Source organism: Condylura cristata, unplaced genomic scaffold (genome assembly GCF_000260355.1).
Source record: "Condylura cristata isolate star-nosed mole 26May11 unplaced genomic scaffold, ConCri1.0 scaffold00006, whole genome shotgun sequence".
NCBI lineage: Eukaryota > Metazoa > Chordata > Mammalia > Eulipotyphla > Talpidae > Condylura > Condylura cristata.
This window is the reverse complement of record NW_004567107.1, coordinates 2,682,063-2,699,229: the sequence shown is the minus strand read 5'-3', so window position 1 is coordinate 2,699,229 and position 17,167 is coordinate 2,682,063. Positions and strand designations below refer to the sequence as shown.

The window sequence follows — 17,167 nt, the reverse complement described above, 5'->3', positions numbered from 1 at the left end:
ATTTGCTGAAAACCAGTTAGTCGCAGTATAAGCCACCTCCCTTCTCCATCCCTCACCTGGCTCAGATGCCAAATCAAGAATCTCAGCACCTGTTGCATAAGTCCAGTGGAAAAATTTCTGGGTAGGATTGTGTCACTGTCCACCAGCAAAGCCAGACAAGAGGAATTCTCACTCCACTTTTTGGAGGGTAGGGGATTTTCTTAGGGTCTCAGGGCTTCCATGAACTCAAATAAATGGCAATAGTAGCCCCGAGGCAAGCAGGATGTCACCAAGAGTAAATAACATTTAATGTGTTTTTGCGCAGCTTCCAGGCTACATTCCAGAAACGATTATCTTGAACGTGGTCAACAGTTGATCTCTGGTGCCCACAGACTCCCTTTCAGCCCTCGGCTTAGGCGGAATGGGGTCTCCCGCGGCGAGGGCGCCCCCTCTCACTTTCTAAGCCGCGTTTCCTGCACACGCCCCTCCAAAGCTCAAGGGCTGCCCCGGGATTATGTTAAATTCTTAACATCTCTGAATAGGGAGCTATTAGTAACCACCCACTGTCTAGGCTGCCCTTGAAGCCTGCAGGGAACAAAGAGCCTGCAACGCTGGGGCGAACGCCACCGCAAGAACGAGACCATCACGAAACCCGTCCGCTCTATCTGCGGACGTGGGCGTGGCTCCGGGGGGCGCCGGGGCGCAGGCGCGGGCCTTGGGACCACGCCCCGTTCAGACCGAACGGACCAATGAAAGGCGGTGGTCGAGATTGCGCGCTACAAACGCGGTCCCTGAGCCCCCCACCGGAGCATAGGGAGGAAAGAGGCGTGTGACGTCACAAGGCGCGCCGGAAATGCGGGGGTTACGGCGCGCAGTTTGTGCGGAGAGAAGGAAGTTGGCTTTAGAGCGGCCTGGGCTGTGTGGGCAAGGCCACGGGCGGCGGCGGCGGCGGCCCCTGCTTCGACCAACGGAGGGCGACGCGATGGGAGACGAAATGGATGCCATGATCCCTGAGCGGGAGATGAAGGTCAGAGACTGGTCGGGGCCTCCCTCCCTTCCTTAGTCCCGGCGTTGCCTTGGAGCCCGCGGGACGGCGAGGCGCGGGTGCCGGCTGCCCCGCCTCCCGCTGAACAGTTTGCCGCCTTCGGGGATCTCACCTGCGCGACCCGACTGGCCGCTGCGCCCCGCGGTGAGATCGCGCCTGCGAGAGCGCTTTCCCCGCGCAGTCGGTCTCCGCGCGCCGCCGGAGCCACCCTGACCGCTTCCTGGGGTGGTCGGAGAAGTGGCAGTTAACTATCAGTAGTAGGTTAATGAGCCTTTAATCGGCGGTCACCAGCACAGCAGCCCTGTGAAATAGTCGTGCACATGGCGGAGCAAGTGGGGGCTCGGAGGGAACTTCCCGGAGCCACGTCTAAGCAGGGTTTCCCACTTAAGCCCACCGTTTTCACGTTTCTTTTCAGGTTTGCCAAACGAGGAGTTAGGGTTCACCTGTCCTTACTCAGCCTTTAGTCAACTGAAACGGGAAGACAGGGAAATCCACCCCGAAGGGGAATCATGAGGCAGGTGGTCCAAATGATGGTTGTTCTGACTGGATGGAGGCGCAGCGATCCAGCCGGTTATTAAACCGACACGTGAAAAGGAGGACGTTGCAGGAAGATTGTGGGCATTTGAACAGCAGGCTACTGACCCGCATTTGGTCGAGTAGGGATTCTTTGTTTCTGCTTGGAAACGATTGCAGGGCGTAGCTGCCCACGTGGGTCATATTCCTTAGATATGATGGAGCACGACAAAAAAAGATCTTGGAGTCACAGACTCTGAACACGATAGTGCCCCCTTTGAATGACTGACTGCGACAGGAAGGAAGCTCTCTTATGCCTCTTCCAACCCGTGACTGACACTACACCCTGTGATCAGACTTCGGTAGTGTATGGGGAATTACCTAAAAGAGGATTACAGAAAAACCATGGAAATGCATTTCTGTCTTTGTATGGAGCCATAGTAAACTCTCACCTGGAAAGCTGTGAATTTCTGGTGACTTAGTTGGAAGACTAGTATTTCTATTATCTTTCAGACACTATGTCTTCAACATTGACTCAAAGGAAATGAGTGTGTGGGTGTGTTAGGGTCCAGTATGAAACACCATTAGAACCTGGTATAAAAAAGGAAGGCTGAGAAAGACTCTCTGAGGTTTGCACTTTGCAACTTAAGCAAAAGCAAATTCACATTCCTTTCACCAAGCCCTTTACTTTAAAGATTTATTTAGAATTGAAGGAAGAAAGTAAACGATCCTACAAGTTAATATTGTGCTTGGCAAACTTGTAAAACTTCACCAAAAGGTGGTACACTACTAGGAAAATGGTCTTTGAAAGCCTATAGATACATTGTTTTAAGGCTAAGTTACTCAGACATTCATATGAGATCAGGGAAAGCGCCCAGCCAGAGAAGTTTAACGCCTGGAGGTGTTAAAAACCTAGAAATGGAAAGAAGTGAAGTCTGCCCTGAGGTGGGAGCTGTTCTGGCCTATGTCAGAGGGAAGTGAATCTCTGGAAGGAGGCTGCAGGAGGGACAGGACAGATGAAAGCCTGCTTGGCCTTGAAGGCTGTCAAGGGTTTGGGATTTGTGCTTTTTTTTTTTTTTTTTTTAAGACTTGTTTATGCACACAAGAGCTGGGGTGTAGGCCAGAAGTGCTGGGGTGAGAGCATTCACCAGACAGAGTGGGGAACAGAACAGGTGGCTCCACTCAAACATTGCTGAGGGGAGCAGCGGGGAGACCACAGAGGTCTACTGCGCCCTGTGAGTCACTCCCTGGCTGGGGATCATCAGACTCTTGCTGCAGTGACTGCTGATAGCTTCATAGTGTTGAGACTTAACTCCTTGTGCTACCAGGGAGGCCCGGATTTGTGCTTTTTGACACCTTCGTAGCATTGCGTTCTATTTAGAGATTTGAGCGCCAGGATATTGACAGTTCCTGCCCTTTGCTGTCATGAAATCTTATTTAGCATTTATTGCAAGTCAGCCAGTTTGGGCATTCAATGCTTTTCTGTGTTTGTTTCAATATTTGTTTATTTGTTGAATGCTGTACTGAACGTCTGAGCATACAGTACCGTTGAGTGACATTGAACAGTGTGGAACAACGCTTCGTTGAGCTCTTCTCTAGGTCATGAGATAATGAAAAATAGGGCAAGATTATGAGAAATAAATTCATTATGAGGAAGCTAAAATTTCAGAAAAGGAAAAGATTATTGTGAGCTTGATTAGTGAGCAGAGCTTTGTGAAGTAGTTTTCATTTACTCAGCAAGCGGTAAGAGTTGTGCCAGGTGCCACGTGACACGCGGGAACCTCAGACAAGTTGGCCTCCTGCCTGTTGGCATATATGTTCGTGGACTGTGATTCTGTTGGAATATGGTGGACATGATATGATTTGCTGTTTTCCTTGAATTGGCCTTGCTTTGCTCCCTCACAACAGGATTTTCAGTTTAGAGCACTGAAGAAAGTGAGACTCTTTGACTCTCCTGAAGAATTGCCCAAAGAGCGCGCCAGTCTGCTTGCCGTGTCTAACAAGTATGGGCTGGTCTTTGCTGGTGGAACCAGTGGCTTGCAAGTTTTCCCTACTAAAAACCTCCTTATTCAAAATAAACCTGGAGACGACCCCAATAAGATAGGTAAGGTGCCTCTTTTTTTTTAATGTTTTGTAGAGGATAGGGTTGGAAGACCTAGGTTGCATAGAAGGGCGAGGAGTGGAATGGAATGCTAGTGCAGTGTTTTTTCCTAAGAAATAGTTCTGATATTAAAGCTGTTGTTAGTCCAAAGGGTGAGCGCGTAGGACCTTCCAGGAAGAACGCTGGATGACTTTCTAGGTATTTTCTTTGATCCTTTGTGTTATTCATGGGATGAGTTGTTCCTCCGAACTCCGAGGGAAGCAGAATTTACCACTGTCCATGCTTTTGTTTTGCCCAGTTGGCTTAGGCTCTGGCTCTGTAGAAGGGGTTTGATGCACACTTTTTAGTTGGTGCCAACGGGATTATCCAAATGAGTGGAAATGTGTACTCTCTGGAGCATTCTGGCAAAACAAAAAAACAGCCCACTGTTTTCACCAAGAGCCGCAGTCAGTTTCCCCAGGTCATAGGGGGAAGAGTCTCTGGAATACTTAGTGCATCGTTATAGACTTCTGTGCTTGACTAGCTGCAGGGTGTGTGTGTGTGTGTATGTCTTTATTTATTTATGCACACAAGAGCTGGGGTGCAGGCCAGAGGTGCGGAGGTGAGAGGATTGACCAGAGGCAGAGTGGGGAGCAGACAGGTGGACTAAATGAAATACCCTGCTGAGGGGTGCAGCCGGCGAGACAAGAAGGGTTCTGCTGTGCCCCGTGGGTCACTCCCTGGCTGGGAGTGATAACTCTGAGACTCAAGCCCTAGGCCACCAGGGATGTTTATTTAGATACCAAATGGTTTTGTGTTTTGGATAAAGGGGTTGTGGCTCATACTCAGAATAGTCTGTCTTCTGCTTTATCTTTTTTAATTTTCGTAGTTGATAAAGTGCAAAGCTTGCTAGTTCCTATGAAGTTCCCCATACACCACCTGGCCCTGAGCTGCGATAACCTGACACTGTCCGCATGCATGATGTCCAGCGAATATGGCGCCATTATCGCCTTCTTTGACGTCCGCACGTTTTCGAATGAGGTAAGCTACTGGCACTTGAGTGTCGATGTGGGACTGGAAGGAGATTGCCTTTCCTGGTTTTGATCACAACCTCAAAGTTCTTGATTGACTTTAGAAATCTTTTTCTAGACCTTTGAAGTAGCAGGGACTTATTTACTTCATCATGCCACCTAAGGTGTTACTCTTATTCGCATAGAGTCAGAGTCCAGAGAGCCCTGGGTGACGTGCCCAGGCCATGAAGGTAATAGTGTCAGCTCCTCTGGCCCGGGCTCTGACCTCCTAGTGCGGTCTCATCCGTTCCAAGCATTTTAGTGGCCACCAGAGCCCACAGCTTTGAGCACTGGTACTGACTGGGCGCCAGCCCTGCGCTGGGCTTTCCCCATCTGCCCTTGCTTACACCAGCTGGGGCCTCGTGGTAGGTTTTGCCGTTCCTGTAGACAGAGGTGGGCCCAGAGTGTAAGTCGCTGTCTGGGGGCTCAGCTCTGTTAAGCAGGGCTGGGATTCCAGCATAGCATCTGCTTCTCATCGATGGCTTCACACCCCTGCATTCCTCTCCTCTCCTGGCACCCCGCGGATGCTGGAGTGACTGATCTCACCTCACGGTGTTGCTGGATTGTCTCTAACATGTAGTTTGTTGGCAGAGCTAATTTTTTTCTCATGGTTATGGAGGAAGGTGAATTGCGACTTGAGAAAACCTGCATATTCAATAATTTTTTTAGACTGTTAAATGTCTCCCTGTTATTCATTTACTAACTGGTTTTCGCCTCTGGGCATTTGTTTTGGAAGGCTAAGCCGCAGAAACGCCCATTTGCCTATCATAAGCTTTTGAAAGATGCGGGAGGCATGGTGACTGATATGAAGTGGAACCCCACTGTGCCCTCCATGGTGGCAGTCTGTCTGGCCGATGGCAGCATCGCTGTCCTGCAAGTCACAGAAACAGTGAAAGTGTGTGCAACGCTTCCTTCCACGGTAGCGGTGACATCTGGTGGGTAACAAAGGCCTTCACTCAGTGACGTACAGCAATGGAATCTCTTAAAATTAATTTGGGGAATAAAAGCGAGCAGGATTTTTGTTGTATTTGTTGTTTGGTAGAAGTGGAGAAAGCATTCTTTATTGCTACAGTTTGTGGCCTGGAAGCCAGAGCATACACATGACTCTTATGCTTACGTTTTCTGGAGAAACAAACACTTTGGTCCAGCTGGTTTAGAGCTGGTTCTGAGCACAGTGCTTTCTAGATCGAAAAGGGCATTCCTCTGCAAGTCACTGTGCCCGAGGGGAAAGCACTCGAAATGAGTAGCAGGAGAGTGATTTCTTGATAGTTGAAAACCTCATCTTTTCCTGTCTACATCAGACGACAGTTTACTGTGTGTGTTTTTTTTTTTAAAGATTTATTTATTCATACAGAGCTGGGGTACAGGCCAGAGATGCGGAGGGTGAGAGGATTCACCAGAGACAGAGCGGGGAGCAGAACAGGCAGATCGACGAAGTCCACTGCTGAGGGGAGCAGCGGGCGGGTCAGGAGAGGTCTGCCACGCCATGTGGTCGCCTCTGGGGCAGGCGGGGATCAACTCATGCGGAAGCGGCTTTAGATTCTCAGTGCTGTGCTTTAACCCGCTGCGCCAACAGGGAGGGCCAGTTTTCTGTTTTTACCAGAATTTTGGGCACTGTGCCCTCGAAAAGGCAACGTATGATCATACGTTGCCCGTGACAGGAACCAGAAGTGGGGCTTGTGTGGCTGTCTTGGTGCAGGCCTCTTGGCTTGCTCCGTTCTTGATGGGTAGCATTTCTTGTCTGCGCAGTGTGCTGGAGCCCCAAAGGAAAGCAGCTGGCCGTGGGAAAGCAGAATGGAACTGTGGTGCAGTACCTGCCCGTAAGTCTCGCCTCGGACTGCAGAACTTCTCTTACTGCCATCGCGAGCTGTTGAGGGTGGTTTGACAGTCGTTGTTTTTTCTGTGGAAATGTCGTATCTGCTTTTTGCACAAATTCACTAGTATCACTAGAAAGAGCAGACTTTTTCTTTATGTTTAATTTAGCTTTTTTATTTATGTCTTTTACATCATTTTGTATTCCCCGTCAAGTTCCTACCACAATTCACTTGAGAGCCGTCGCCATCGTCCCTTACGCTCATCTCTCTTCTGACCCTTTACCTCCCCACCCAGCAGGATGTCTCTGATTATGGCTCCCTGATGGTTTTCTTGTTATTTTTTATTATTGATAGGTTTTTCCCTGACCTCTTACCTATGTTTCTCCTACAAGTGAAACCATTCTCTACTTCTCTTTTCCCTTTGGCTTAGTTCACCAGGCGTGATCCCTTCCAGCTCCATCCATGCTGCAGCGAGTGGCATGAGTTTATTGGGTTGCTGAATGATACTCCATGGTGCATGTGGCCACATCGTCTCGAGCCGGCCGTCTGCTTTTGGGCGTTTGGGTCGTTTCCAGGCCTTCCCTACCGTAAATCGTGCTGCCGTAACCATGGGGGCCATGTCTCCTTTCCAGTGAATGTCTCCGTGCCCTTTGGGTGGATCCGGAGGAGTGGGTTGCTGGCCTGTGGCAGCTCCATTGGTGGCGGTCTGAGGCCCCCGCACCTCTCCACGTTGGTTAGCCAGTGTACCCCAGCAGCACAGGAGAGCCCCTTTTCTCCACACTCTCGCCAGCATTCGTTGTTGTCAGCGTGGAACGTTCCCTCAGCCCCACAGCTCTCCTCCCACAGCCTTCCACCGTGTTCTGTTCAGTGGCGGCTTCCCAGACTTGTGGACACGGATGCCAGTCCATGTTTCCCCACTTTGTCATGGTGCCGTGTTCCTGCTGGGTGTGATTTGTAGCTGCATTTCTGGGGCTGGGAGCGTGAGGACCACTGGCTAATATGGAAAGCTTTTGTGTGTTCTCAGACCCCAAATAACTACCAAATCTACCTGACAGAAGGGTTCTACTTTCTCTACTAGTAGAATCTGTAGCCTGTGTATGGATGCATTTCTTCAAATATGAAGTGATGAAATTGGCACACCAACTTTAAATCCCAACCCATTCCATGCAGACTGAGCTTCCGGGATGAGGCCTGGAATAGAGCTCTGCAGCATCAACTCCCTGGAAGCAGCTTGTCCCCTCGGCGTCGTCTCAGGGCAGTTTCTGCAGCTGCAGGCACCTGAGACCAGCCCTCCCGGTGTTGCGTGTCCCGTCACCTTCTCCCCGGCTTCCCGAGACATGACTCAAGTACTCCCCTTAATTGGCAACCCGAGTGTCCTGCGTGGAGTGTGGGGGCGACCAGAGTCAGTGCTGGGGGGTGGGGCCCATGTCATATGTCCCTCTGTGAGGCTGTTCTCGGGGTGCAGAGTGGTGCTGTGTGGTCAAGGTTTCACTTCTTGCTGTCGCAAAAAGGCTGTTACATGAAGAGTTGATTTATTTCCTTTCACGGCAGTAGCCATCAGAAAGCCATGCAGTTGGTGGCGTTCCACTGGCTTGCCGCTGGCCTGTACGGAAAACGAGCACAGTAGTCTCCCGCGTCCTGTTCCCCTGAATGGCGGCCGCTGGCCTGGGTGTGGGTGGTGCCGTGCTGGCCGCACAGTGGCGCCGCTGCTGCGGCTGTCGTGCTGGGCACCCTCCTCCCTGCTGGATGCTGTGGGGGCACCCTTGCGTAGGTTCAGTCCTCTGAGTCGCTGGCCGCTCTTCTCCATGCGCCCGCCCCTCATTCAGAAGAGCAGACGTGGCTGGCTTTCAGGGGGAACATAACGGATCTGACGGAGTTTTGTTCATTTGGGAATTGTTTCACCTGATGCTGACTTTCCAAATCTCTTTCAGACTCTGCAGGAAAAAAAAGTCATTCCCTGCCCACCGTTTTATGAGGCCGATCACCCCGTCAGAGGTAATGCCGGGCTGATCCCCTAAGAGGGGCACTCTGCAGCCACCTCTCAGGCCACAGGAGGTGCTCCTGGCTGCGCAGGATGCGCTGGTGCCTCCTGTGACACTCCTACCGTCTCACTCAGCCCAGCAGCAGTGGCGTGACCCACTGGCGGGCACCTGTCTCCTCTGGAGCACAGCAAATGGGTCCTGAGTTTTGTTCAGAATTCTGTATCACTGCAGCTCAGCCGCTTCATCGGGAGCTGCACTCTGCGGGGGTGTGACATGGGCTTCCCGAGTCTGTCTTGCTCAGTCAGTGAGATCTGGCCTCTGTTAAGCTGCAGCCAGCCCGAGCACAGCCTGTGCTGTGGAGCGCGACCCACAGGGGCTGTTCCCGACAGCACAAGCTTTACCCAGCCTGTGTTTTCCAGTTCTGGATGTGCTGTGGGTCGGCACGTACGTCTTCACCATCGTGTACGCCGCTGCAGATGGCACCTTGGAGACGTCGCCGGACGTGGTCATGGCCCTGCTCCCGGTACGTGCAGGGAGGGGCGCTGTTGCGCAGGTCGCTGGGCCTGCTCGCTCTGAGCGTGCTGCCTGCTGCTTGCCTGTGCCGAAGTCGACTTGTGTGCGTAACGCGCAGTTACTATGACCCAGCTCGAGACCTCAGTTTCCTTCCTGTAGCTGTGCAGCTGCGGCCAGGCGAGACCAGCCCCGCATGACGGCCCAGGCCGCGCCACTGCCGTCTTCACTGTCTAGGAGCAGTGGAAGACGCGCTTTTGTGTAAGCTGCTGCTGAAGATTGAGAGACCGAACTTTCCAATAGCTACAAAGTATGTTGGCTTTTTCTGGTAGTTATTCATTGGGTGTGAGGCCTGCAAAATGCTGGGCACTGTTTTAAAACGGAAAGTAGAGCGGTGTTCGCAGCAGCCGCCCTGGTTTCAGCGACACAGTGAATGTGCATCTCTTGGATGCGCTGAAGTGAGAACAGGCATGCTGAGGGAGATGGGAGCACAGAGAGGGATAGAGGGAGAGCGGAGTGCTGGTCAGTGGATGAGGTAGCCAAGAGGACTGGCAGGAGCCACTGGGGCCGAAGAGAGGGAGGGAGCCCTTCTGAGGGGGCAGTGGTCACGGGCCATAGGTCCGGTACATGCCAGTGGTGGTGAAAACAAGAGTCAGAACTTAGGCCTGCAAATCAGTACGCGCTTTGAAAGCCCAGAAGAACATGTGAAAATACCGGTTAGCCAAAGACTCCCTCAAAATAGTGATTTAAATGATTTTTTTAAAATGGCTTGTAGGAGCCTCCCTGGTGACCTCTGGGCTGTGTCTCAGTGCGGTCACCAGGTGGCTTGAGTTGGCCCCTGGCCAGGGTGCCGCAGACTCTCCTGTTTTCACGCTGCTCCCTCAGCAGTGGGTTTCAGTGAACCCCCCTGCTCTGCTCCCCACTCTGTCACCCCCCCACACCTCTGGCCTGTAACCCAGTTCTTTAGGCAAAATAAGCAAAATAAACCTATTGTAGACAACAATTACTTAGATTCACTTCTGCTATTCTGAAATATGTTTCGGCACATAAGTTTTGCATTTCCATATTTTCATAATGCATCACAGTCTGAATATGCAGCACAGGATTTGCGCTGCTGGCCATTTTGCTCCACTTAGTAGCAAGCTGAGCGTCTTGTCCATGTTGGGAAATCTGCCTCTGGCTTTGCACAGGCCGTCATTTCTTCAGCTCGCCTCTGCTGTTACCACGTTGCTGTTTTCCCTTTTTACGGAATGCTGCGGCACATTCTCTGTGCACTTGGCGTGGTTCTGGTTTTTGGCGGGAAGTGGCACTGTAGGTCAGGAGGTGCATGCTTGGGGGCGCCTTGAACACACTGCCAGTGCCGCTGAGAAACGTGGTTTGCACGTGTGGTGCAGCACCAGGTGCCAGCTCGTGTCACTGCGTGGCTCTGACGTGGCCAAGCGGATGTGCGACGACGTGCCTTGTTAAGGTTCTTGGCATCCCTTGAGCTTCCTTGTTTCAAGACAGCTTTTTCACTGCCGGGGATGAAGTGAGCACTCCTCGGCTGCGTGTGTTCGCTGTGCTGGGCTAGAAGCTTCCGGGTGTCGTTTGGTGTCACGCGTAAAGCTTCGCCGTGAGTGTGGTAGGTGTGAGTTCTAACAGCTGTACGTTGAGCAGACTGTCAGAAAGCTTAGTGGCCATCCATGCTGGGCCCCCGCCAGCAAGTGGCCAGCAGATGCGCCCGCGCCCTGCCCCTCTCAGCGCTGCCTCCTGGGCTGTCTGCCTTGGCGCACAGATTTTCAGTGAGTTTTTTGTACAATTTAATTGCTTTTGTCTTTTAGGAACCTTGACTGTGTAGATTTAAAGGCTAAAATTGTACAAGACTTTTCCCTCATTCGTTCATTGTAGAAAAAAGAAGAGAAGCACCGGGAGATGTTTGTGAACTTCATGGAGCCGTGTTACAGCAGCTGCGCCGAGCGGCAGCAGCACTACTACCTCAGTCACGTCGAGGAATGGTGAGCCGGCCTCGGCCCTGCTGGCGCGCCACAGTGCGCTCTGCCCGCTTCCTGCTAACTCGGGCCGAATACGCTGTCGTCGTTCAGCTTCTGTTTCTTAATAGCCTCACAGGTGACTTAATGAAAACACCGGCCTGTAAGGCCCACGGTACAAGGCCCCCTCCACCCCGAGGCAGAGCTTCTCCTGTCTTGGCTACTCTTTCCGGCGGTGTGCTGACTGGGAATTCTGGCTTGAGTTTGCACACGTCCTCTTGCTCTGAGTATGCAGGTCGCATACTCGACATCTAAAATCTCCCACCGCCAGGGACGTAGAAAACCGTACCTCCCTCCTTGACCTCCTGAGGCAGGCCTCAGAGACATAGTGTTGTGGCAGAGTCAAGTCAGAACCGTCATCCTTTGCATCTCATGGTCTTCTGGTTTTATTTTTTGAAGGGACTTGGTGCTGGCCGCATCTGCAGCTTCAACAGAAGTTGGCATCCTTGCTCGCCAGAGTGACCAGGTAAGACTCCCTCTTTTTTTTTTAAGGATTATTTATTTATGCATACAGAGCTAGGGTACATGTAGACCAGAGGTGCGGGGCGGTGAGAGGCTTCACCCGACACAGAGCAGGGTGCAGAACAGGCCGACTGGGAAGTGCACTGCTGAGGGGAGCAGCGGGCGGGCCAGGAGAGGTCTGCGGCGCCATGTGGTCACCTCCAGGGCAGGGATCGAACTCATGCTGCAGTGGCTTTAGCTTCTTAGTGCTGTGCTTTAATCTGCTGCGCCACCAGGGAGGGCCAGCTTCTCTCTTTTACTGCTACTGTGTGATACTTTCTGAGAAAGATTTCAGGAAGGCATAAAGTGTGGTTGTAGCTGCAGCCATGAACCTCTGAATGCATTTCTGGGTGACAGCAGAACTCTAATGGCAGAGGGCTTTGGGCCAAAGGTTTCAGTCTTGCCTGGGACAGAGTTGGGTTACATGGTTGACCAGAAGCCCCCTGCTCCTGGAGGGTCGTGGCCAGTCTCGGCCTCCAACTTGAGTGTACTTGAATGTGGAGGTCTTTTCTGACTTGTTCTATTTTACAGACATCTTTAGTTTCTTCCTGTCACGTGACCTACCTGTCTTCTCACTGTAGCCCACCCTGCATTATGGAAGAGAAACACGCATAGCAAACCAAGTTGTGACTTGTCACAAGTACTTTTTGTTTGACTTTGAATAATCACCTGAAAGCGCTAAGTACCTGTAAACAGGTGCCACTTCCTCCCTGCACTTGCCCCCTTGTGACAGCTGAGGCTGTCTGGGCCACCTCAGACGAGGCCGTGCAGAGCGACTGCAGGGGTCTGCTCGGAGAAGGAGCTGTTCCTCGTGACGTGTGCCTGAGTTTAAAAGTGTTTTGTTTGCTCCACACATAGATGCTTCTTCCTCTTCGCCCATCCATCCTGGGTGGCTGGGAAGCCCACGGAGGGCGTGGCTCTGAGTGGCTGGGGCGGCCACCGTGAGGTCACAGGCCAGAGCTCAGCCGTCTGTTGGGGCTCCCAGATGCATCGCAGTAGCAGTGTCGTAACAGCATAAATGCTTCTGTATTTACACGCATGGGGAATATTTTTGCTTTTTTATCAAAATAATTTATGAATGAGACTAAGATCAGATAGTAGAGAAGGGTCTAGATATGAAAATAATCAAGGGGTCTGTCTGGTGGCACAAGGGGTTAAGCCCAGCACTGTAGCTGTCCACAGCCACTGCAGCACAAGAGAGTGACCCCCAGGGCGCGGCGGACCTCTCCTGTCTCCCGCTGCTCCCTCAGCAGTGGGTCTCAGTCAGTCTGCCTGTTCTGGTCAGTCTCCCCGCTCTGGTGAGTCCTCTCACCCCATGACCCTCTGGCCTACTGTTCTTATATGCATAAATAAATCTAAAACAAAAGAATGGACTGTGGCCCCATAGCCGGGCGGCAGGGTGCGGCCACCCCCCTTAGCGGCAGCTCGCTGACCTGTCGTTTCCTGAGCTCTGCTCCCCTTAACTCATCCTCCCGGTTTTGCCAACACTGAAAGTGACACAAAATGTTAATGATTTTTAAAAATCAGGAATCATTTGTTGGCAGGAATTGAGTCCATTCAAACAGACTTAGCAAAGGGGTTTTAGTCTTAGACTTAATGGTTTTCTCAGGGAACCCAGGGACAGGCCAGGTGACCAGTGTGTTGGGAACTGACACCAGGAATGGGGGATGAGACTCCAGTCCCCCCATCTCTTCGGCTGAGTGAGCACAAGACCCTGGCCGACTCGCAGGCCGCCCTGTCAGGACCGCGGGAGAGACTGCAGAGGCCTGCCACCAGCCCTGAGCGCAGGGGCAGCTGTGGGCTGGACTCTGCTGTGTTTGGGAGCTGCCTGGCTGTGGGGACGCCCTCAGTGGAGGGCGCTCAGTGTGTGCGAGCAGGGGCTTGGTACGCCAGGAGCCCCGGGTCAGTTGCGAGACACTTAGCCCCTCGAGTGCTGGGTTACCAGCGGCTCATAGTTCCTCATCCCAGATGTCTCCGCCAGTGCACAGCTCGACACCAGGAGCGGGGGCTGTGTGTTCTCTCCTGTTTGAACACAGTAGGAGCCACCCATCAGCCCTCCAACCTCGTGCGTGTTCTTCTTTCCAGGTGAACTGGGAGTCTTGGCTACTAGAGGACTCTAGCCGGGCTGAGCTGCCAGTGACAGACAGGAGTGATGACTCCTTGCCAGTGGGTGTGGCCATCGATTACACGAACCAGGTGGAGGTCGCCATCAGTAAGTAGGGCATGGTCTCAAGGCCCAGCTGACCCTTATGCCCACTTCTGCATTCCAGGGCCGTCTGCTCTGCTGGTGCCGCTAACTTCTGGTGGCTCGTTTTCACTTGCACGGTGATTAAATGTTGTGATGACACTAATCTGCTCTGAGTGACTGAACGGTGATGCGGCCCAAGCCAGACCCCTGTGTGCGTGTGTCTGTGCGTGTGTGCGCGTGTGTGCGTGCTAGCACGATGCAGGCATCTCGGCAGAGGGCAGCTGGAGCGCAGAGCACCGGCCTGCATAGCTTCTTCCTCTGCCCCTGTGCTCCCCAGGGCCCCCGAGGGATCGGCCCCTGACCGGAGACCGCATAGCAGCACACGGGGGATGGCCTGGGTAGGCCACGTCGGGCCGAGTGTGTGCTGCCACTCGGTGCATCGGGACCCGGGGGGCCGTGGCCCACGCTCCACCATCTGGCCACTCGGGAAGACGTCTGCCTGGGGCCCCGTCCTGTGCCTTGTGCGCCTCCTGGCCAGGTGGACGGGTCTTTCCACCTCGTTTTCTCCCATTCTCTTGTCCTCTTCACTGGCAGAATGCTCTGATTCAGCAGGGATCAAGCCAGCAGACCTGAGCCCGTTCAGCGTCTGCCCTGGGCAGGCAGCCTTTCCCTCCTGGGCCCAGCACTTGGTTGATGGACTCTTTTCCCACTTTTGTTCTCATGTTTTTAACAGGTGATGAGAAGACGCTCCCTCCTGCACCAGTTCTCATGTTGCTGTCAACAGATGGGGTGCTGTGCCCATTTTACATGATCAATCAAAACCCAGGGGTTAGGTCCCTCATCAGGACGCCAGAGCGGCTCTCATTAGAAGGAGAGCGACAGCCCAAGTCACCAGGTATGCACTCCCGCCCCACAGCCCAGCTCTCTGGGACACGCCAGAGTCCTGACCCACCTGTCTTACTGAGGCCGAGACTCCCCTTTCTGTGAATGCACAGCTCCCCGCTTCTTCTCTAGCCGTGACTGTTACGTGGTCTGGAGCCTGAAGGTGCTGACTGCCCTGGCTTGGTTCGGATTTGGGCTGGTTAAGTCAGTGGTTGTATAGCTGACCCGTGAGCAGTGTGGCGAAATTCTGTGTATAACTGTCAGCTCTGGTGTCTATTCTGTGGCTGGGAGAATGGGTGGCCGGGCACCCGTGGGGGAAATACTGAGATGCCCGCAGGTCAGCCGCGTGGTCAGGCAGTGATGGGAGACAGGAGCACATGGTGTGGCTGGCAGGGAGTCAGGCCTGACTGTAGACTGTTCCCTTTCTAAGATTTATCTATTTATGCATGCAAGAACTGGGGTGCAGGCCAGAGGTGCGGGGGCTGAGAGGATTCCCCAGAGATAGAGTGGGGAGCAAAATAGGCGGATTGACTCAAGTCTGTTGCTGAGGGGAGCAGGAGGGAGACAGGAGAGCTCTGCTGCGCCCTGTAACCCGCGGGTCACTCCCTGGTCGGGGATCGAACTCGTGCTGCGGCAGCTGCCGATAGCTTCGTGTACTGTGCTTCAACCCGCTGCGCCACCAGGGAGGGCCCAATAAGGACCATTTTAGAGGGACATGATTTTATCGTTTTGGAATGTCACTAATAGGTCCCTTCTGTGAAATTACAATGCTGTTTTCCTCTTCGGATTAAAAAGTGGCTCCTGTGCCCAATCTAAGAAAAAGTACGTTGGCCCCTTGTGATGATACGCGCTCATAGGCGGCTGAAATGCTGAGGGGTGCTGCTCAGTTCTGAGCGCGGGGCGTTATGCAGGAGCTGGTGTCTGGCTTGGCTGGCTGGGTTTGCCCGTGTGTGGCCACGTGCTTCACATGAGCGTGGACCTGCAGTTGATCAGGACTCACTTGGCAGCTGTTAGTGAGGTGGGAATAATGTTTTTCTGCTGCCCGTGAATGAGCTGCCGCTGAGCGAGTGACTTCTGTTGTGATGCCAGCAGGGCAGCTCTCTCTTCGGTGCGCGTCCCTGCAGTCCCGTCAGTCTGATGCTCCCCAGTTCTCTCTCCTTCAGAGTTGCGTGCGTCTTCTGTGGCCTGCTCCCAAGCAGCGTGGCATCAGCGCTGTCTCCTTTTATTCTTCCCTCCCAGCGGCAGAACGCTGCTCGAGTCCGTTCTTCCACACACCCTTTCACGCCTGCTTTCCTGACCGTGCTGACCCTCCTCCCCCCTTTTCACTGCAGGAAGTCCGCCCTCCACCCCGCCCTCCTCGCAGGCCCCGCAGAAGCTGGAGGCCCCCGTCCCGCCCGCGCCGTCGGCTGCGCCCGCCTCCGCCTTGTCCCCGCCTTCTCTCGGGGGCGCCTCTGCCGTGTTCTCCTTCGGCTCTTCATCCCTGAGACCACCCGCCACCGGGGATGCCCCCCCGCATCCTGGCGGCTCTGACAACTCGAAAGCAGCCCTGGGCGCTGGCACGGCCACCTTCTCTTTCGCTTTTCCTCAAGCCTCGCTGGCCCCCACCCCTGCGGCCTCCCCTGTGGTGCCGTCGCCGATGGTCTCCTTTGGGCCGGCAGGCTTCAGGCCCGCCCTGGAAAGCACGCCAGTGCCGAGCGCGCCTGCTCCGAACGCGGGGACGAAGCCCTCCTTCCCTGCCTCCGCCTCTGCGGTCAAGGTCAACCTCAGCACGAAGTAAGTCCCGCCAGGAAGGCGGCGTCTCCTGGCGAGTGGCGGGGTGGCCCTCCTTCCTCACGGCAGGCCGTCGTGAGTGGGGCCACTGGGACTGCCTCTGCCTCCCGTTTTCCAGAGTAAACTGGCAAGTGGTAACATTCGAACAGTATGGAAACACTTGCATTTCCTCAGCAGATAGAATTCAGGAGGGTTTCTTAGGGTTTTATTTTCCAGTGGTTAGCAGTATGAATTTGAAGATTTGCCTCGTTTTTTCAGATTCCAGAGCTAGGCGTGCCCTGTCTCTCGCAGCGAGGCAGTCAGACGCACGTGCTGGGAGGAATCCCCGTTGCCCGTGCCCACCCTTTGCTCTCCAAGCCTTTTCCTGCAGCCCCAGTCATCCCCTGGTGCCCACGCGTGGCGCCCTCACGCACCATCCAGGGCTCTGGATGACGCCTCGAGTCCTCCGTGCCCGCCCCGCCGCCCACTGGTGCCTAACTCTTACTTCCGCCCCTGGAACGTGAGCTGCGGGGAGAGGTGACCCTCACACCTGTTGCTTCCCCTGCGCCATCTCCTGGGCCGAAGAGGTGGTCCTGGTTATTGCCGCCACCTGTGGTCACTGTTAGTGGCCGGCGCTCCGCCCTCCATGCCTGACGTCCGTTTTGGGGCCACGCCGTCAGTCCTTGGCCAGTGGTTTCTGACTGGCACTGGGTGTTGGGCGCTGTGCTCTTCAGGGGCATTTCCCCCTCCTGTGGGACTAGACCGAGTTCTCGGGGATTTCTGACAGGAGCGTCCTGAGCTTGCCGAGTGTGGTTGGGTCCCGCTCT

At 53.9% G+C, this 17,167-nt stretch overlaps 1 protein-coding gene across 2 annotated transcripts in view; it reads left to right on the top strand.

Annotated features, from left to right (window-relative positions):
* Positions 1-932: 932 nt before the first annotated feature.
* NUP214 (nucleoporin 214kDa) overlaps positions 933-17,167 on the top strand; it is a 72,444-nt gene continuing 56,209 nt past the window's right edge. For both annotated transcript variants that reach the window (XM_012721410.1, XM_012721411.1), the window contains exons 1-12: positions 933-1,006; positions 3,446-3,641; positions 4,507-4,658; positions 5,424-5,622; positions 6,437-6,507; positions 8,433-8,496; positions 8,903-9,006; positions 10,881-10,987; positions 11,420-11,486; positions 13,607-13,733; positions 14,443-14,604; positions 15,923-16,364. In XM_012721410.1, coding sequence (XP_012576864.1) covers positions 962-1,006; positions 3,446-3,641; positions 4,507-4,658; positions 5,424-5,622; positions 6,437-6,507; positions 8,433-8,496; positions 8,903-9,006; positions 10,881-10,987; positions 11,420-11,486; positions 13,607-13,733; positions 14,443-14,604; positions 15,923-16,364 — 1,736 coding nt within the window. In that variant the 5' untranslated portion in view covers positions 933-961. The remainder of the gene's footprint in view (positions 1,007-3,445; positions 3,642-4,506; positions 4,659-5,423; positions 5,623-6,436; positions 6,508-8,432; positions 8,497-8,902; positions 9,007-10,880; positions 10,988-11,419; positions 11,487-13,606; positions 13,734-14,442; positions 14,605-15,922; positions 16,365-17,167) is intronic.